General features: G+C 31.3%; 1 protein-coding gene across 2 annotated transcripts in view; it reads right to left on the reverse strand.

Moving 5' to 3' along the window:
• Nucleotides 1–23,386, reverse strand: part of LOC105255597 (peripheral plasma membrane protein CASK) — a 181,828-nt gene that overhangs the window by 101,219 nt on the left and 57,223 nt on the right. Inside the window, exon 1 of one of the 2 annotated variants that reach the window (XM_011264974.3) lies at nucleotides 8,048–9,374. The exons of the other annotated variant lie outside the window; for it this stretch is intronic. Within the exon in view, the coding sequence (XP_011263276.1) occupies nucleotides 8,048–8,833 (786 nt within the window). The 5' untranslated portion in view covers nucleotides 8,834–9,374. Of the gene's footprint in view, nucleotides 1–8,047; nucleotides 9,375–23,386 lie in introns of those variants that run through there. 2 annotated transcript variants of the gene reach the window in all.

Genomic DNA, 23,386 nt, shown 5'->3' on the forward strand with positions numbered 1-23,386 from the left:
AGTCCTTCACAATGAAGAGAATGGAAGCAAAAGAGGGATATAAAACCAAAGTTTCTATAAGAACTGCCATTTGCATCCTTAATGCTTTGACTTACGGAATTATCGATCACGACATTCATATTTTTCGCAGACGCCGTTAAATTGATTTTCACGACGTAGCTTTTTATCCAGCGCTTACGATATAGAATACGTCGCATAAAAGAAGGACATCATTTAAAATATATATATTGATTATGGAAATACGGGTTTAGGATTTCTGATAAATGAGACCACCAATGCGGCGGACGCATTAACCAGATTGTGCATTCTCGAGGGGCGGTTACAGTAGAAATAAAAGGGAAGTACGCGGTGGAAATCACCATAATTGTGCACAGTTGCAACGAGCATTGCAACTTACTGTAGAAATATAACGATACTTATACCCGACGCTTCATCCCTTCCCCACGATTTGCAAAGATGATTTCAAAATTATTATACATGCACATATATATTATCAGATTTTTATCTCTTTGGAAAATCTAATACAGTCTCCTACTAAAAATATCCTGTCGGAATATGTAAATCATTATACGAAATATGTAAATCATTTACATCGCTAAACGTTATATCATCTCCATAACAACAAAATTGCAATAAAAGCAATCTTGAATTACACAAATTTCTTAACTATATTTAAATATTGATTTTTTCTTTTGACTTTTACTTTTCCGATATTTATTTGATTTTTTAAATATATATTTATTATGCCATTATAACGATTAAGAATCATTTTAATGATGAATTTCTTGTTTTTCGAATAAAATCTCCGAAATAAATTTTCTAGAGTTGAATTCTTGATTATCGTTTACTGTAGAAACCATAATATACATAAAAATATGTATGAGTATTTATAGATTTATTTATTTTTCAAATTCAGAGAGAAATAGAATTGCTCATTTTCCTGTTTAATATATTCTACGATTTATAATTGAAGATCTCTGAATATAATCTCATATCTCTTGAAAACAAGATAAATTATAAATTGAGAGAAATTATCCAGACTATTTTTTGATATCGTGAACATTATTATGGATACATTTGTTTGTTGTTGTTTACAAAAATAATCTTTATCCTTTGCTCATATTATATTTCTATTATATTAGACAAACTAAATATGAGATATAATACAGTTTCAAACGTACCGTAGAAACATGGGTTGAAGATTGTGCAAAGTATAAATCTTTTGCCGGAAAATGGCGAAAATACTTTACGTAAAATAGCGGACGTGGACAAGGGTGCGTTTATCTGAGAACGATCATTCATGCGTACACAGTGCCGTAACAAATGGAGGAAGAGACGGAAACTAAATTACCATCTAAAATTCCTCCCGTACCGGTCCTCTCATACTATGCCGTAAACAATCTTTCGGTAGAACGAACCTCGTGAGCTGCATCGAACTTCGAAGGATATTCTATTGTTCGATGGAACATCGTCCAGTGTGTGCGGAAACAGTTAGTCCGTTTAGACAATAATTAGTCCTCAAGGGAAAACGATGGACGAAGGCAAAGTGCTTAATTGCTACCCTCGGTTCCCGACTGGAAATAGGTGTTCCACTTGTTAGTGCCATAACGAGAAAGTGAGATAGAAGGAAAAGGTAGAACCTCATTGACCTTACCACGTTTACTAACTTTGTCCAATCCTTTCGCGCACCGTAGTGTGCGTTTACATAATGAACGAGATTACAATCTAGCAAGAGTGGGCGGAATACGTCCGAAAAGTGATTATCCAACATATGTATGTATGTTAGTTAAGTAATCAGTTTAAATAAATTGGTACTAACTTTTCGCATTACATACGTGTAAAACATTAAGAAGTTAAATACACCTTTAGTAATAATAATAAAAAAATAGATTTATAATAATAGTAAATCTATAAATTTTCAACATCTTTTAATTATGTGTGCAAATGTTAAATGTAAAATATGATATACATAATTGGTACTAACTTTTCGCATTACATACGTGTAAAACATTAAGAAGTTAGATACATTTTTAGTAATAATAATAAAAAAATAGATTTATGTGTAAAACATTAAGAAGTTAACTACACCTTTAGTAATAATAATAAAAAAATAGATTTATAATAATAATAAATCTATAAATTTTCAGCATCTTTTAATTACGTGTGCAAATGTTAAATATGTAAAATGTTAAATGTAAAATATGATATACATAATATTGTATCGGAAAAAAAGTGTTGCGACAAGTAAGTTCTCCGTGAAAAAACTTTTCAATAAACGGACTTTTCGATAACTCTGATATAACGACCTGTTTAAAAATAAAACAAACATCTAGAAAAGTCTCAATAAATTTTGTCTATATTCTTACGTATATTTCAGAATGTCAGAAGTTACAAACAATCACGAAATAGGAAGAACTAAATTTTCAGAAAAAAAATCATTTAAATGCTGTTATTCCGTTGAAGAATTATATATGTTTCATGTGTATATATGCATTGTATAATAATACAGCTTCTCAAAATTATATATATATAAAGAAAATAAAGAAAAAATTCTTTCTTGATACATATCACATATTTTCATTGTATTTATTTATTTTCGAAGAAACAAGGAAATATTATCGTTTCAGAAGTACAATCGTTAAATGTATATAGGGGAATATAACATAAAATATTCAAATAATAAACATGCTATATATATTGTAAACCTTACGCGAGTTTGTGAATAAAATAATTTGCTGAGCGTAACTCAGAAAATATATCTTAAATAATTTAATTATATCTTAACTGCTCCAAATATAATACTTCATTTATGTGTTCATGTGAATTTGCAAGAAATTGCATTCAATAATTGGTTATATCAATCAATAATTGTGAAAAATTTGGTTTTATATAACATATGTCAAATAAAATTGTCCATTTTCTTTCTGCTTTTTAAAATCGATGCAGTATCATACATTCCGTATACATTTGTTTTCGAAATGACCGATCGGAATTTCAATGCGTGAAGTTTTTAGCGCAGGAGATTGAATATACGGACAGACCATGCCTTTTTATCTTACTATTACGACGAGAAGAGAAAAGTTTCGGAAGCAGAGAAACATTATCGAAACATCAGCAAGTAATGTTTAAAAGTTGATACTTTTGGCTATATGCGTGAAGGAAATTCGCAGGTGAAATTGCGAAGATTTTCGTTTCACGCTTTACTGAAAACGTCATCTTATGCTTGCGAATCCTTGCAAGTTTTCATGGATGGAGCACACGATACATATTTAAAGTGATCCCGAATATATTTGAAGAATAATGCGAGAACGTTCCAGCGTACAATACAGCCAAAGATTTCTTTGTGACACTAGCAAAGTATACCCGAGAGTAACGACGAATGTTTACATAAATGAAAGTCGGTCATCGATCAAAGCATCTCAAAAAAACAACAAAAAAAAGTATTACAATATACAAAAGTAAACTATATCCAACATCCATCGCGAATATTTCACGAAAATATTTACTTCGTTCATTAATAAATCTTCAAAATCGTCAAAATTTGTATGTCATTTTTATAAAATTATTAAGAGTAATATTATAAAGTATATAATTTGCGAAAATATTTACTTCGTTCATTAACAAATCTTCAAAATCGTCAAAATTTGTATGTCATTTTTATAAAATTATTAAGAGTAATATTATAAAATATATAATTTGCAAAGAGTATGTTACGTAAATGTGTTTTATATGTTTGATTTTTCTTTTCTTTTTGAATAAATTATGCTAAAGTGTGAAACAGCCAGTCATAAAGGAAACATACTACAAGTAAGATCAATAAAATGGAATGTTGCGCGTATACCTGCTCATAAATCAAGCAACAATCTGCTGATAGGTCGCTTTTAGTAAGTCGCTCTTATTCCTTTTTATGTACTTTACCTTATCATCGCTGAAATCTAGTTTTCCATAATATAATCCTTTTTATAACAATAAATCAAAATAAAATATCGGTGGAAGAATCTAAATAAGTAAAATTTCGAAATTTCTTTAAATATGCAAATTTGCTCTAGTTTAAAATAATGATTGTGATAGATAAAGATGTGCCTTCATATATATGTGCATATCTTTTTACGTAACTTTTATTTAATTTTAGAGGACGCAACTGTATCAAGCAAATTGTGTCAGCTAAAAACACTCTATTTTGATTACGCAAGTGAGGTACATTTGAAAACAATGATGCAGCGTAACAAGCGCGCGTTTGTGCTGAAAAATAAAAGTGTCAAACTAGAGATTAACCTGCTTTATACGACGCATCCTGCTTTTCCATATTTATCACAACAGCATACACCTGCAGAGATCAAATAAATGGTGGCGATAAATAGTGCAACGACCCCCCGTCATATCAGTGAAATTGGAACGTGAAACATTATCGCGAAACATTCACGGTGATGGTATGCGCTCAAAATGGTGGATCGTGGATTTAAATCGTTGTTCGATATTATCCATTGATACGATCGCCGCCGCGTAATAATTCCGTGAATTATGCGTTCCCGAAATGTCATGCTCTATTTGTGTCACGAGAGAAAGGGTGATGAAAGAGAAACACACGACGATAATAACTGTCGCACCAGACGAGGCAAAAGTCAACTCTGCCTGGAATCGCCGTTTTTGGTACAGAAGGCACGTAAACCGCGACATTGTAAAAGTTCCAGACAGGGCGACGACAGTTGTCGGTGTCTCCGTCGACCAGACTTGGAAAAGCGGGAGGAATGGCATAAAGAAAAACGGCGAAACGCGGTGCAGAGTATGCTTGATGGTCGGAGGAAGGCTTGATAAATTGGGTTTCTCACGATTACGATGCCGTCAGGCGACGCTCGTACAATCCGCGAGACTAAAGGATTCTCTAGTTCCCTTTCCCCGTCTCACCATAGAGCTTGAGAAATTTTCATGCCGTTCCATGTCCTGGAAATTCCTGACGTATCTCATTTGGTTAAAGTACGATGCTAGAGAATTTGTCATAAATTGTCGTAATTTGTGTATATAAAAGTTGAGCGCAACGTAGATGAGGCACGGGTTTTTAATGGAATAGATATTAAGATATTAAGATTTTCTAATTATTTTATAAATTACAAAATAATGAATATAATAACAATATTTAATCTAAATTTAAATATTGCTTTTGTAGGAGATATAACAGAGGATCGAAATAGTGTCACTGCCTAACTTCGTTCAAATTGCGAATAATGAAAAGTTATTGTTTAATTAAATAAATTGATGATACTCGTACATATACACAATTGCGAAGAGCGGGAGTTACAATTGGTAAAAATTACGAAAAAAGTTATTTTGCAGAAAATTAGCATTTTATAATAATATGATATATAATAACGTGGGTTAGATATTATTATATTATTAGAAAATATTATTAGTTATTTATAATTTATAATTAAAATTATTAATATATATACAAATATATATATTATTTTCCGGTAAAATATATTTTTTCGTACATTTCTATATGTTGTAAAGATTTTTAATTTCTCTAATTTTTCTTATCTCATAATTTATCAAAGAATTAATTGCTTTTCGCGAGAAAATTTTATAGAAATCTTCAATTATTCGTAATTTAAAAATAACTAACTTACTAACTGTTGATACAATTATTTAAAAAAGTTATTGAATTAGCCAAACAAGCTAAATAAAAATACATTTACAAGAGAATATATTTTAAACAAATTTTACAATATAATGAGATGATATTAAATATTATATATATAAAATTATATATAATATTGCAGATATTTTATTTGTAAAGTATGGAAGATACACGTAGCAATTTCAATCTGATATTAACACATGCCATACATATACTTCAACACAGAGCAGTGCCCACTGAAGGAAGCTCACACATTGTGTTCTAAACCATTTCGAATATTGCAACGTGACATGAAATGTAATTCAGGATCCATATCCTTCGACCGGTTTAACTAACCGTGTTTGCGGTCGTACTCGCAGCTGCGATTTGCAGATGCGATTGCTACTACTACGTGGTAACCTGATTTACAAATTTATCAAAGGAATAGCTCAGAGATATGAACCTACATCGACCTGTTATTATCTATCTTCTACACAAGACACAATACAACTGATCCCGTATTACTCTTCCGTAGATAATGAGCTTTCGCTCATTAATGAGTGAATATATGTACTATCACATTTCAAATTTCAATGAAAAGATCCAAATACAATGGAAACCGAAATATTATGTCACAAGTTTCTCCATCAAGCACAGAGGTATCAAGCACTAGATTTTTAGTAAAATATAACAATCACATTTACCTGATACCTATAAAAGCGCAAGAAATCTGAGTGAGCTTTCATCCATTCATACAAAACTCGGAAATTATAAAAACGGAAACTACATATTTGGACTCTATTCATTCTCCATTGCGATATTCCAGAACAATGAAATTAATATTTCTCTCTCTTTCTCTTACGTATGTGAGACTCTTCCAATTAGCTCATAAATACCGAAAGATACGTCGAGAAATTTAATTTAAAAGATTACGGGACGATTTTCCTTTATCTTGTACAATTTTTAAAAATATCTACTCGATATATCCAGTAGCATATATCAGCGACATTAATTTTCTAGTATATATTAAACATACTGATTTTTCGAATATATATATCTGCGTAGATTTCCACTATTTTCTGTGAATGCAATATATGCACGTGTGCATAACAACAAACCACAATCTCGATCTAAATGCGACTACGTACTTTGTATGATCCAATAGTAGTCAAGCACAATGCATTTTTCTTATGAAATAAACACTGTGATACGCAGGTATACTTTTACGTGAAATTTTAGCGGAAGGACCAGCGCGATAATGCGGGAACAAATTTCCGGTTGTCATGTATAATGGAATTAGGTTCACGCGCGATAGCCATCACCAGTATATTACGACACCAGGATAAAATATAGGACTGGATTCTTCGCGTTCTCTCGTTATCATTCGTATGCACAAATGAATCCAATTTGTTGGTTACGTTTTTTGTTAGCAGCAAGTCTTACAAAATTTAAAAATATATGAGAGAGATACCGATCACGATTGTTCAATACGCGCTTAATTTAAAGAAAATATTTCGTATCAAAGTTACGTTATCAAAGATGAACTATTTAATTTAGAAAAATTATACGATTTCGATTGTTTAAGGAATTAGAGTGCATCCGCTTTCAGTATTAAGCATAAATCCTCGCATTAAGCTTTAGCTAAAAGATTCGTGTTTTCGAGACACTTTGTAAACTTAGATTAACAATGAACTAAGTAGATTTACCTGAAAGTTTGTGACACGGTAACTCTAATGGTGAATATATTGTGATTGAGTATCGAACCGGAAGAGATTTTCATGATTTTATATAAGATTTATATGTGTAATATATATGCAAAATATGATCTTATAAAATGCATTTGCTTTTGTAAATGTAGGTTTTCATATTTGTGGATAAATACATACTCTTTAAGTTTTAATTTAAAGTGTAACGTTAAGAATAAGCATGGAATTCTTGAATTCCAGAATTAGTTATCGATTGTAATATCTGTAATATTTTAAGATAATTCATATCTAAAGTCAAAGCCATAACTCCGAGATTGATGTTCCACATATAATATAACGCTATATATAAGTATAAATTAAATTCAATAAATTATCTCTATTTCATACTTTCTCTCTCTACTGTATTAATTTGTTCCCTATCATTATTAAGCAAGAATTTACAAAAAATCACCGAATGATGATACTGACTGTGCTCACTTATTTTCTCTCACAGATGTACTACGTGCTCTTTAGAGAGAAATTGTTATTAAATTTATCGATAGCGCCGTCTCTGTTCATTATGCAGCCGCACGTGGATCCTGAGGATTATAACATCTACGTCTATCGGTCCGTTTAAATATGCGGAATAAATCGCGCAGCCCTCGAGGGAGAAGCAACGAACAATAATATCTCTCTCATCTCACTCGGACAATAGACGACATGTTGTGGATGTGCAAATGCGCTTTACCTGCGAGTGCGAATGATAGTCGGTGCCGGCGCCGTTTGGGAATCTGAATCGGAACGGACTGTGCACAGGGCAATTGAGGCGAAATGGGCTCTCCGCGGGCAGTCTGGGTGGCGGATGGGTGTGCGGTCCAAAAATCACACAGTCCATCGGCATAGGACGTCCAGGGGCATGATCGAGAGATCTGCAGGAATAGTTCATGGGCGGTCGTACGGCTGGATGTTCCATCGGTGGCCGGCCAGAGTGTTGCGCTTCGTGCTGCCGATGCTCCAGCAGCCGCGATACATGCTCGACGGAACGACAGCCGTGCTCGTGAGGCCTGCCAAAGTGATCGTGTACGTAACTGGCGTGATCCTTCAACCGGCAGGGATGCTCGATCGCGCGCATCACCCGACGATCCATGCCGCTTCCCATGGCACCCGGCGAAATCGAGGACGAAGCGACTGGATGATCAACGACCGATCGCGGCTGTTCCGTACGAATTTGCTCCATCGATCTGCTCATTCCTTCCATTGGTCTCATGGACTGATGATGCTCGACGGATGCGCGCATCGGATCAGGCGGCGGCTGACGTATGATGGAATCGATCGATCTCATCGACTCCATCGATCTCATCGTCTCGGTCGAGCGCATGCCGTGCTCGAAGGGCCGCATCGGTGAAGGATCAGTCGATCGGCATGGCCTCTCCCAGCATCGTGGTACCGTTGCCGTTCCACCGCCTCCGCCGCCGCCTCCGCCTCCGCCGCCGTGACCTTGAGGCACCCAACCGCCCGCGTACGGATGATCCATCGCCGTCGCGAGGCGCCGTACTCACGGATCTCGTAGCCACATGGCCCTGTCCGGTGCCATGATCCGTTCTTAGCCGACGTGACGGACTGACGTGTCACCGTCGCCGCCGCGTCGTCGCGCACTATCACTCGCGAGGGTTGATCCGCGCTGTCGCTGACGCGTCACATTGTACGCCTTGCAGGGCGCGAACGAGAACGGGCACAGAAGAGAAGCGGATCGCGATTCGCGTAGGAAAGAAACACGACCGAGACGGAAGGACACGCGGAGTTAATCCCGAGAACGAGGCAGACGCGAGAGAAGAGAGGGAGCGAGGCCGAGAGACGCTAACACGAGCAAAGTAAGGGGGAAAAGAAATCAAGGAGCGCGTAACAAAAAGCGAAATGTCGACTATCCAGTGATGTCGCGAATGAAGGAAAAGTTGGAACGACGGAAAAAGCCGTGTGCGAGTGCGGCAGCGATGGAAAATCGACGCATCGCGATGCCGCGCTCCCCAACACTGAGCCTCGCAGCCTCGACTGCCGCGCAGTCCCTCCACGCAAACCAACCAACCGACCCACTATCCTCGACGGCCACCCACCCGCCACCTAGTCATCCCTCCCACGTATACCCTTCCATACCCCGGCTTGTCTCATCCGCCAGCATCACCAACCCCTCAACGGTAACGCGGCTCTCCCTCATCCCTCTGGACCGCAATGTTCACCCACCGCCTCCGGTTCAACTCTTCTCCCCGTTCCACCAACTTTCTTCTCCGAACTCAGCCGCAATTCCCCCTTTCTTCCCTTTTCCACGAGGTGCCGCTCCTTCTCCCGTGATCTCCCACTCTTGTTTTTCATCCTTTACCTCTTGCTGTCTCTCAAGTCTTCTTTCTTGCCGTAAACAATCACCGAATTCGACGATTATTGTCTTTTCTTCTTTCCTCCTTCGAAACTACTCATCTTCTTCGTCGCGTCGCGTCGCGTCCTTTCATTTCCTTCAAGAATATATTTCCTTCAAGAATAGCAATTTTTCTTAATTATCTCCGTCTTATCTCGGTGGCGCTATATTTTTGTCATGAAAAAAGCCAAGTTAAAATTAATTGAGAAACGTATCAAAAGCTCGAGGCATTGGTCTAGAATAGGGGAGGTTGATGTGCATGATTGGAGGCCGAATATCGGGGATGTAGTATACGTCCCATACGTCGAAGGCGCGTGAATGAAAAACGATCGATCGATTCCTTCGGGTAGGTGGCTCTCCTGACGCTACGTCTCTCATTCCCGTATATAGTATCTCCAATTCCCGTGTCGTTTGAGCATTAAACGAATGCTCTTAGAGCTACTAATTACCTATATATGTACGTAAGCTTTTCACGTCACAGTGCAATTCTCGCGTTTCTCCTTTTACCTTCAATTTAAGTTAATGACAAGTATCATTGGGCTGTAATGTCGACATAAAATACATTTATTTAAGCAAAACATTCTTATAAAGAGACTTGGAAAGTAAAATATTTAAAATTAGTATCGACCATAATTGTATTGACAGAAAAATATGAATAATTTATGAATTTTTAGGAAGGAGAGAGCTATACGACTTAATATAAAATTTAGTTTGAATTCGGATCCTATGACCCCGAAGTGAATAATATATGAAAATCGGGTATTTCTGCGTGATTGAGTATATTTCTTGGAATTAATAAAAACTATACTAATAAATGTTTTATAAATATATACAAGAGAAATACATGTGCGCATTCTGATCAAAACATATTGAGCAATATATAGGGAATATTCTGCTTTCGCGTTATTTTTTAATGATAAATCATCAGCCAATTTCAAGCTGATTTTTCCTATTAAAGGTCTCGAAAGAGATTATTATTTGTATAATACACATATTTGTTATTATATATTTATCATTTATATAACTAAGCCTTAAATAAAAATTATATTTTTAAAAATCAATTGATTATTATTTTAAAAAATTATACAATAAAAATAAGAGATTCTCTATAACAATTATTTCAATATTTGGAAATTATACAATTTTGAAAATTCAGAGCAAATAAAAAGGAAAATATCGGAAAGTTTATTTTAATAAAAGGTAACATTGATAGAGAATGAGAGCATTTTTTTCATTCAAATTGATATTTGGCAAAATAAAGTTTAGTCAAATCGAACAATCCTTTTCTCACAATGCAATCAATATGCAACAGAGCTTTACTGTACTCGACACAAATTAGAGCGCCTCTTGTTAAACTTTTATGATTGAATGGCTATACTTGTAAAAATGTTCAATCTATATCTATATTGATATCAACGACGTATAATAAAAAAGAGTTTCTATCAATGTATAAACAATATGCGATATTTTGATTCAGACACACATTTGTGCCCGTAACAAATTAAACAATATTAAAATAATATCCAATTTCTCTTCGTACAGATATATAATTCAATACAAAAGCTGCAATTTAGAAATAGAAATTTCTTTTCGAATTAAGCCTGGAATATGTGTTGACGTATAACAATATCATGTTTGATAATTATTTTCAAAAATCTTTTTTTATATGTAATATAAAAATGTAATTATTTAAATATTTAATATTAAGAATAAAGCATAATCGATAGAAAAAAAAATTATTACTATGGATAAATTTATGGAATCCATTTGAGAGTAATACTTGATAATATATATCATATTTTCTATTGTTTGACTGACTATTTTGGTCCAGCAATGCATAATAAAGTTACGCGAATCACTACTTTTTAAACCGAAATAATGCAAGTCGGGTTTCTAGCTGCAAGTTAAACAGGCATTTGCCATTACATCCTGCATTCTGAATAATTCATCACTTGACACCAGTGGAGTAACCCTTAAATGTATTCTGTTACCATTTGGTAACGATGCTAATTTCCCATGCACAGGGTGCACTCAAGATAATCGGAGCAGTTTTGGTATCCGTCTTATTCTGTAGACATTTGCATTGTTTAAAAACACATGCAGTTTAAAGAATATCGTTTTCGCATATACATACACATGCAAATCACTTCCATTTTCTTTAAAATTTCTATTTGCTTTATAAATATACTGAATGTAAAAACACAACATTTAATAATGCAATCAAACATTGCTTATTCATCTGTTGAGAAATAATATATCTAAAGTTTATTGAAGATTCATAAACAGAATTGATAATAATTTCTGCATAGTCACGTTTACATTTCCCAGTGAAAACATGACACGCTAACCTATATTTGAAGGTTGACCTATATTTCTATGAATCCAAAAAATATCGCAAAATTTTCTGCATTCTGATTTTAAATCTAAAAAATATTTCATTGTCTTATAAAATTATGATTATCTAATCACTAAAGTATAATTATTATATCTTTACGATAAATTCTGCTATAAGATGAAATAAAAATTCCAATTTCTTTACACAATTAATATAAAAAACTAAAATAATTAAATTAAAATATCCATTATTTAAATAACACGTTTTGACATTGTACTTGTAATTTTGTATTTTCCTTTTTGGCCTTTCATTAACTGCAATGCGTATGCGAAATAAATTATTAAAAAGATTCAATGATCCATACATTGATGTATTACACAGAAATTGCGAAATTTACCGATGGCGCATATCATTAATATGTATTTATACGGCACATTATAACAAATCGTATTAAACGTAGATAAATAATCTACAAAGCGAATTTACAATAATTAATGGCGCTCTATTAATGTCTATGAAAGAATCTATGAAAATTTTATCATAGTCTATTTATTCAATTAAATCAACTGATGTGATTTGATAATAATTAATTACAAATAATTGTAATTATAAATATTTTGTGTAATTAATATTTTATAAGTTAATTATCTCACAACAGATTTTAATTTATCGCGATAATCCATTATATTATTTTAAAAATTCTGTTACTAATTGCACTCAAATATGTTACTCACTTAAAATGTCCTTGTCCTATTTGCGACATCTTAGTGTAATTTGCGAAATGGAGATGCTTGCCAAAGTTTAATCTTATCGTTCATAAAACTTATATTATAGAAAGAGATTGATGTTAAGTTTCTAATACAAAAAATATAATAAAAAAATCGAGTTGTTATATAAAATCATTTTTTATGTTTTTTCTTTTTCTATTGTATATCTTAAATCTATTGTATAATTTACAATATATACGTAACATTAAAAAATCTACATTTTAAAAAGATTTATGTAAACTATTCAATCTCAACATAAATAGTTTACATAAATTTCTGCTAAAATGTAAATAAGATTTATGTACTTTTGTTTCGATAAAATTAAATGTGCTTCTATATTCTATACAAATTTTTGTCCTAGACATCAATATAATACATTTCATATCTTAACCAGTCATATAAGCAACAAGTTTTTTTATTTCTCAATAAATCATTCTGATAAATATGACAAAACAGATGTAATGTACATATAATAATATAATATGTACTAATATTTTAGCTAATGCTTTTCCAAATTAGATTTTTGCAAACATCTCAGCTTTTCTTTGAATATTTTAATACGTGATAAAAAAAACTAAAATTTTATAAAACTAATATAGAAAAATAATTATTTTAAATTAATTTACAAATATAAGTTTAATAAGCATAAAAAACGAAGACGAAACAATTGACACACAAATTGCGAATACTTCTCCACAATCGCACAATATCAATAGTTTATTTCAATTACGGTTAAATAGATTTATGATTATTTAGAATTTATGTGTAATCTCTCTCTTTCATAATATTCAATTTATTCATTTCAGCATTCTAGATAAAAGTATCAAAATTTTATTATTCTAATTTTTTTTACACAATAATCTTTTTATCTATTGTATATAAAAAAATATAGCATTTTCTTATCCCATCGATAAACAAAAGCAGAAATGAGTTTTTCTTATAAAAACTGACTACATTATATACGTAATATAACTATAAATAATATTCATACTTATGCAAGCAGAGAGTCACACAATATATTGAATGCATCGTATATCCTACTCGATTTTTAATCCTCTTATCTAGGATATGCTTTGTACGATAAAGTTCGCATTGACTTACAGAGATACGATGAAAATATTAATTTCTTAATGCAATATATCTAATATTATCGAATGAATCAAATAATGCCACATAAAATTAGGCCAAATAATGCCATTAAAATTTTCCTTTTTGCCTGGATATTTTTTTGCGTAGATATTTCAATAACAGTCTATAAAATTTAAAATAAAAATAAAAAATATCTTTTTTGCATTATAATACATGTTACTAATATTCTAGATTTTTTTCTACATTATAATGTAGAAATACTGTGTTTTATAATAATGAATAATTTTCGCGTCACAATTGTGTATATTTTAAGAATAATCAAGAAGTTACATATTTTATTATGATAAAAAATAACTTTTTAATTATAAAATAATATTGTTTAATTCATAAGTAAAATAAATGTATTCATAATATAATAACACAGATGAAATTATAAACTTACGTCCATCGTGAGCGAGGTCTGACCAAACCGTGCTTTTACTACTGTACGTTTTTAAATCGTCTGATTCAGCACATTTTACTTACTTCCTGTGATCTATATCATATGCTTGAATAAGAATCTTTTTTGTGTTTAATTTTATACATTAAAATTTCCATAAAAATGAATACCTAATATCGAAATCATTTCTGTCAAAAAGAAAAAAAAAACATAGATTCTTGTAACCGATTCTTGCATCCGACACTTCTCGGTTCATATTTTCCGATATATAATTTTTTTACCAAAGTAATGCAACAAAATCAATTAGCAGATGTAATAAGTTTATAGCTATTTTAATATAATTCAAAATATTAGAAAGTTGTCATTCGTAAAACATGAAATGCGATGGTATGTATTCTTTAATCTTCCAGTTGGTACTTATTTTAAACTTTTTACCGTATCCTAAACTTTAATGCGAGAACATGACTAACTTTAATCCGTGTTTAATTAATAACTTTAAGAATTTCTCGCTTTCAGAAATATCTGAACTCGGCCTTTGCAAATTATCTTCATTTATTACGGGCCATCATTTCGTCCCTTCTTTTCACGTGCCTCAATCACGAAAAGCTAAATTAGCAGTAAATAAGCCTAAACTTAATTATAATATTACGCAAATTATTACTGTTTTATTATTACATATTAGCATAAAAGATATATATATATATATATATATATATATATATATATAAAAAGATAAGAGTTGTTAACAGGTTTTAACAAAATTTAAAAAATTATTGAAATTCTTTATAAATTCTAAATAAATAGAGCCAATTAATTATGCTTTCATAAAACTTTCAAGACTGTAAAATATATTTATCATTATTTTTTGTGTTTCTCTTACAACTAACTTTTTATAATATACTGTAGCAAAAAAATTAGATCAACTGTTTAATATACAATTTTCTAATAAAAATGTCTTGTATGTATTAAGCAATTTTTTATGAAAGATATAAAGTTTTATTAAATTTGATCATTATTATAAGTTTGTATATATTATACATAAATATATAGTTGTTGACTTGAAAAATTTAGACAATCTTCAATTAGCAATTTCACGAATAATTTCTCTATCTCGCATCGCATCACCTAGCTCTGAGATTCACAGTAATATACGTGCAATCAAATATACATTAAATACCTAGCAAACGATTTTCGATTTAGTTCTGCGACTTGTGCAGTAATATCATACAACGACCAGGATAATGAAAATAATAGTCTTTATTCAGACTAAGGAACCATTAGTTACCGGTAATGTAACTTAAATTGCAGAGTCATTATATGTAGTTATATAAAAGTTTATATAAGTTTTTGTCAACGTTTTAATCAAGATTCATATAAATATCTTCTGGCATATAATAATATCTTTTAAATTAGCAATATTTTTATGTTTTTATCAAATATCGATGCATAAATAAATTTATTCTCTAAATAATTTTTGAGAGATTTCATAATTTTTTACTAACTTTAATACATAAATCTATCTCTTCCCTTGTTAGTTCTCAAACTCGTTTCTGCAAAGTATTTATTTTTCTAGTAGCATCAATCAGTTATTTCAAGCTCTATTAAATACATAGGAAGTAGGAGGATATATTTAGAGGAACTTTGGAGAAACTCTCAAGAAGTATGTCCAGTTTAAAAAGTATATATAGTTATTATTGAAGCCGAAGACGGTGTGACGTAAATCAAAACACAATCTGTTCCAAAAATCTATTTGTTTCATGGCCAAATGCGAAGTTTCGAAAAATCAGATCTATTATGAAGAATGTATTGTTTACGTACAAAATAATACAAATGTAATATTATTCTAAAGATTTTCTTTCTTTCATTTCGTTTCTTTTAAATTTGTGTTCTAAACTTTTCAATCTTAGGGTCTTCGAACATGCATGACGATCATTTTTGATTCGGTTACTTAAAATATGAATTTATACATTTCGCAATGTCAACACTGAAAGGAGCAATTCAACATCGCTAGCTATAGTAATGGAGAAATGTACATGCATATATTGGTAGGCGATACGTGAACATACGCGGGGGAGAACTTAGAGTTGCACTCGAAGATTAATGACGCGATCGATCGTGCCCGTCTTCGTCTCGCTTTCAAAGAAGAAGTAATAAGGAAAGATGGATACGGGAAAGCTTACACTATTTACGTGTAAACACGAGAGATCGGGAAAAAGACGCCGGCGAAAAGGAACGTCTCTTGCTTTAGAACTGGACAGATATTTATTGAAGCAATTAAGAGTTTTAATTACGTATGATTACATAAGTTCAATCAAGGACATCGCGTTCTGTAATTACCGTAAGTTTGTGCACGAGCGTAACCGTGCGCGATGTATCACTGTGTTATGTCGGGCTCTCCCGCATTACCGCCCTGCGTGTCACCTCAATTTATCATATCCTCGACCAAGGTTGCGAGATCACCGAATAAAGACTGCAAACGCGGATGTAAATAACTCAAGGGGCGGCGCAATACAATGGTACCATTATGACCGTACCATTGAAATCGTGAACTCGAATGAGTTGTATTCCGTAACGTTGAAAAAGAAGAGCAATTAAATCCGCGAGCGGTATTCCTCTGAATAACTGAAAGAAATGTTCCCTTGACAATTGTTGAAGATCAGAAAGGAAGAACTTCCGGTATATGATGATCTCCATTGTCTAGAAGAAAAAGCACATCAATTTCTCCGCACAGTGGAATCATACAACTTTCAATGTTTTTTCAACTTTTTCAATCATGGGGAACGTGTAACTTTATGAGAGATTATGACGCGAACATGTGCTGTAAGTAAAAAAATTTACCTACAATCTGCGGCAATTGGCTAATTTTTGTGCAGTTTCTCGGAAGATATCGGTCATTAGCGATATACAACGTGTTCTAGAAACTTTGCCAAGTTCAACTAGTAACTGGCACGTAAGTTCGTGTACATAATAGTATCATTTCTTAGCTAAAAGCTTGAGAAATGAATTAACACGTTTTTACTCAGTTCATTCTTCACACATGACATATTTAGCACAAATGACACTTAATTAGAAAATCTCGTATTATAATAACGAATTCGGATATTGGTTAGCATATATGCTCTAGTTTAATGTCATATGCGTTTTTGCAGATCTCGAGAAATAAGGTCGTGACACGAAATTCCCGAGAATATTTATTAGATTTATTACTATAGTAATTAGATTTTAATACAAATTAGATTTACTACTATTTTTTTCATTTTCAATATTGCCTGAGAAGAATGTAATTGTATTAATTGTTTAGGTTTAATTGCATATAACCATTAAAAAATATAAACAAAAATAGAGAAATAATTTCATTATTATTTCTTGTTAAAGGAGAAGATTTGAGAAATAGAATAGCACTCTAAAAAAAGTGAAATTAAGATAAATGATTAAAACATCTCTTCATAACACAAAAATATGTTTCGCGAGATAAATAAAATACTTCCTAGTCATGCTGCCCGTGTTACATTTGGTCGCTTTAACGTTGCGTTGCGGAGATATCGCTGTTTCGTTTTATTTCTATGCGCACAGCATAACGCACAATGTGTTACGCTATATTTTTGCCTTTATGCATTCCGTATCGTGCTAGGTTAAAGTGTACAATTTTTCTCGTTCTCCTATATTTTATTCTTCGTCATTTATTTTATCAAGAATTTTCAAACGGACACCAGGGCAGACATGCTCGTGCTTCATTTAAATGCGGCAATGTAATGATTTACTGCGAGCTTTTTGCGGAATCTCGCGCGACGAATATAATTCAAAGGTCAATCAATAATTGATAACCCTAATAAATTGAATCTCATTGTAATTCAATTACCGTCTGCTTCCGCTTTTAATCATCGACGTTTCGTGCGATGATTACCCGCACATTGACCGCGGCTGCAACCAAACGTGCAGCGCGCAATATCTATGCATAGCGCTCGAAATTTATTAATAAGAGGGAAATAAGGGGCGCGGATTATTATGAGTAGGCGAAGAAAAATACGGAAATCAGCACGTGCACGTTAAAGTTATCCGTGTGCACCGTCTGGCTTACATTACTGACTTTATATGATGCATTATGAATAATCGCGATTACTTTTGCATGGAAAATAAATCTGACGCAACTGATAGAATCGTATTAGAGCGTTTGTGAGAACGAACATTTCAAATATTTAACATAGAATTTCATCATTTCTGTATTAATCCGTAGAAAGAGAATTGCAGTTAATATTTAAGAACATCAGACGTGCTTAGTTTCTTTATGCATAGATTCTCTCTTCCATGTAATTATCATTCCATGTAATAATACTTTCTAATCAATGTGTGTGATCTAAATGGAAGCTAATAAAAATAATGGAAAGCTTTAAACTTATAATTTTGAATACTCTTCTAGTGCATAACATAAATCATTTATAATAAAAGACAGCATGAGGATAAATCAAAACTGTTTTAGTTTTAACTCTATAGCAGTTATATTATCCGTATAAATATTTCAATTATATTATGGAGTTATATTCTTTGTAAATATGCTAAATTTTATACTCACAAAATCGATTAATCTAACACGCTTTTCCGCATCGTCATGCTCTTAAAGCGCAACTCATCTCTTACCTAATTATGAGTAAATGTTTCGATAAGAATATATTGTACTATAGGATAACGTGAGATTATTGCAAAATTCCAATTACAGTTTATTAAAAGAGCTGAGCATGCAAATGTCAAACGTTATCGGAAAGCCATCGGTCACGGGAATTTTAATGGATTTTAAATTACAGAGAGTTCAATAATAAATTTTGTGTAATTTATATTCGCAGATGGAGTTCTTAATATTTCAATTACGTATTATATATTTAATTGAGAGTAAAAATAATGAAGAGAGAGAACGAGATAAGACAAATTCATTAAATAAACAAAGTAAAATAAAATCTATGGAAGTTTCCATGTCAGCCGTTTGCACATATCAAATATTAACCATAAATGCTGCCTTTAGTGCTGGTCAAAGTTTGTTAATATGAAATTAATAAAATCAATTGGTGCAATTATATTTAAAAGATTCGATTTATGATCATAAGAACAGCAGTATATATGTATATATATATATATATATATATATATATATTAGTATATATATATATATATATATATATATATATAATATTACATAAAATATAGAAACTGTAAAAATGTATTTTACCTATTTTTATATGAGAAGAGAAAATATCTTGTAAATAAATTTTTAAAAAATGACTTCATTTACCTGTAAAATAAAAAAAGTATAGAATAATTGTAATGTGCAAACACAGAGGGAGAGAGAGAAGGAAAAGAGAAAAATATTTTTATAAATATAGCGTGTCAAAAAATTAAGTAATATTCATGACTAAAATTATGCTATTTTATTCAGTTTTCAGAACATTTTGGAACGTGTCTTTTATCCAATAACATATCTACATCTAATTATACGCGACACCAACTGGCCTAATTTTCACGTCCAAAGGGCAGGTAAAATTTACTGTAACGAGAATTAATGTTGCAACAAACAGGTCGCATTTAGGTTGGCAACTAATGGATCAACAGTCAGACCCGCAGCTACCGTTCAACATCAATAATTGGAACAGCGAACGATGTTTGTGTGTTCCTTACACTAGAGAATTGAATTACTGCTTTCATAATCTTGCCAAACTATGCACTTGCAATACTCTATTGCCATATGCGTTATTAGTTTGACAATTGGATGTATGTATACGATGTGCGTACTATAAGTTTAGGCGTCTTATCGCATATTGTCGTTTGTACACATTCATTCATAATTTTTTTATATCTGGAATCTCCCTTTCTTTCTCTTTCTCCCTTTCTCTCTCTTTCTTTCTTTCTCTCTAAACTTCGAATTGATAAGTAGCATGGCAATTAAAATATATAAAACACTTTAACATAATATTTTCAGCTTAAAAATAAAAACTGTATTGCTTACTCAATAAAATTAACATTAGAAATAAGCTAAACAACTATGCAAATATAATTAATTTTTTCATGTCTCTTCTTTATATTTCACATTGCTCTTATAATAACATAAATTTTTCTCTTTATAACAGTTTAAGAATGCTTTACGCGAAACAATCAGTTTCAATATCAGTATGAAAAATTATTTTTCAAGATTTATTTTATATTTTTTATTATTTTTTAGCTACATATACTATATTTAGCTGTATGACTTCTGTGGTAAAAGTGTGCAGAGATTGGATTTATATCTACAAAACACACATTTATATTCTGTGATATTAACCTTTGATGTTACGTACGTCAACAAATGTCAAGCGGATTTGACACATTGAGAATAATTTAATGTTCACTATATGTATAAATACGCATCATACAGCAATGTATCATAAAAACTAAATATACATATTACTCTGTCAGTATATTACTCTGTCAATCTATAAAAAAATTTCGTTAAAGACAGTCTGTTATATTTAAATCGAGCAGAAAATTACAAAGATTTCAAATGATATATTAAGGGACAAATTATACATTAATATAAACGTAAAAATAATTTATAGACATAACAATTTATATAAATGAAAACTGCTACACACGATAATTCTCGCCCTCTCTTTCTCTTGCTGTTGTTATTTGTTTAAATCATATTAATCTTTTTTTTATATATAAAAGATACATATTAATTTTAAATTTAAATTTTAAAAACCCTATACATGTACTTATAGATATATTTATTACAATCTACCAGTTTTCATTTAAAAGCTAACATGCTATTTTTATTCATAAAAATGTTCATGGCTTAACTATAAACACCTCATAATTTGCGTCATTTTTGCGTACTTTAAGATAATTACTTCACTTTTTGTGAAGTAATCGCATACATAGTATGTTATATATTCTATTTTTATTGTATACAGAGATTGCTCTTCATATATATATATATATATATATATATATATATATATATATATATATAACACAACATTTTCATATAAGAAATTGTTTTAGATTTGTTAAAACAAATATATTTATAAAATTTTCAATAGTTTTACGAAAACGTACTATAACGTCCTTTTTCTCATTTTACTGTTATTCGAATTCTTTGTAACTGCATTTTTTGTTATATTTTTACTTATACGTGTAAAAATAAAAGAAATAGGTGCTTACTATTAGTAAAGGAAAACAAAAAAATATAATAGGGAGTGTACGTAAAAGGAACAGATGCACAATGATAGAATAGAAGCATTTCTCTTCTTCGAGCGTTATATTTCAAGAGATATATACAGTATATAACTGACACCCTTCTTTCGCCATTTAATTCCATTCTCAGCGATCAAGAGTTCATGCTCATCAGATTCGCATCATTATCCCGGATGTACGTATTTATCCAAAACGAAATAGAGCAGTAAAAGCAGCAGAAATCCTATCCGTTAGGTCAGCTTTAAGAGCTTGATATTCAAGCAAAGTACCATGTGCCATTTTGATATTCCTTGCGTGAAGCAACCTTAGTCATATTATTATAGCGACGGTTTCACATAAGCCGCTTGTGGAACATATTGCTCATACGCGGACCAAGCGTTAGCAGAAATTGACTGTCCATTTGTAATTTTCTTAAGCACCAAATACTTTACATTATAATAGTCTGATATGTTCTTATCTCCGACACTATTATTTTTGATATAGTGAGATTACAAGATTCTTATAAGCGGTTCCTGTGTCCGCAAAGCCGGAAATTATCGTACTTCCTACCATATGCAAGCGTGGACTTCCACTCCAGTCGGAAAATTCTTCAAATTCTATTTGCCTGCATTTGGTTTCCGTTTCCTTGCATCCGACGTGCTCTCGGAAATTGCAAATAGGATAAGCTCAACAAGTATAAGTAAATAAGTATATAGGAGTATCTCCCTCGTTTTTATTAAAAAAAAAATTACTAGCAAAAATTTGCAACCGTTTTTCCTTATTCATGCTACACATTTACAAGATTTATATACGTAAATAAGAGCACGTTATATGATATAAATATTAATATTATAATATTGTAAAACATAATAAGATATAATCTATATCGTTTATTTTTTTATCATATTTTATTAATCTAGCTCTATCGCCTTCTTCGATATTATTCTCGATGAAAAAGCGAGCCACGAAATCGAATTGGCTTTGTTTTAGAAGAAAAATCGTTAAATTTTCAACGATAAACGCTTGAACAGTGTCTTTTACGTGGTAAGCAAAATTCCAGATAATGAATGCCTTGATATTTTAGTTTGAGACACATGTATATTATCTTAAATTATTCATTCAAGCTTCCAAGACAATTAAAATATTTTCTAATAATTCGACTTTCTGATGTGAAATCTGTCATAGTTAATTAATTTTTTCCCAATATTTTAAAATTTATTAAAAATAAAAATAAATATATATTTTTTACTAACAATCAAATATTCAAAATCATAAAATAGAAACGTTCATTACGCGAAAAACGTTTATTTTCATGTGATTTCAGGGGAAGCTAAAAGTTTAGCTACTGTAATTCTAGCGAATGAGGTTTGGATGAGTTTAATTTTTCACAACCAAAAGAAACTTCGTTAACACTATATATCTCTGAACATTAAATTTTTTAAATTTATGCTTGCGCTCTACATCTCTCAATTTCCTGAACGCTCAGATAAATAAAAAAAAAAGTTGCATCTCATTAAAAAGATGTAAAAAAAACTTAATAAGAATTTAGTTATACCATTAATGTCATAATTATAATTAGATTTATTACCATCGATGTAATTAAGAATATTACGTTTCTTAAAATTTATAATTGTATTTTTTGTAGAATCTGATAATTATTAAATTACATCAAATATCACTTTTATTATAATATCAAAAATATTATAATAAAAAATCAATATTCAATGAAAATTAAATATTTTAAATGACATATAAATATGTATATGTGTGTGTGTGTGTATTGTATATATAATTAAATAGATTTAAATGGATCATGCATCCATAAACTGCGATAATTAATTGTATCTCATTCA

Source organism: Camponotus floridanus, unplaced genomic scaffold (assembly GCF_003227725.1).
Source record: "Camponotus floridanus strain SB8 unplaced genomic scaffold, Cflo_v7.5 scaffold73, whole genome shotgun sequence".
NCBI classification, from domain to species: domain Eukaryota; kingdom Metazoa; phylum Arthropoda; class Insecta; order Hymenoptera; family Formicidae; genus Camponotus; species Camponotus floridanus.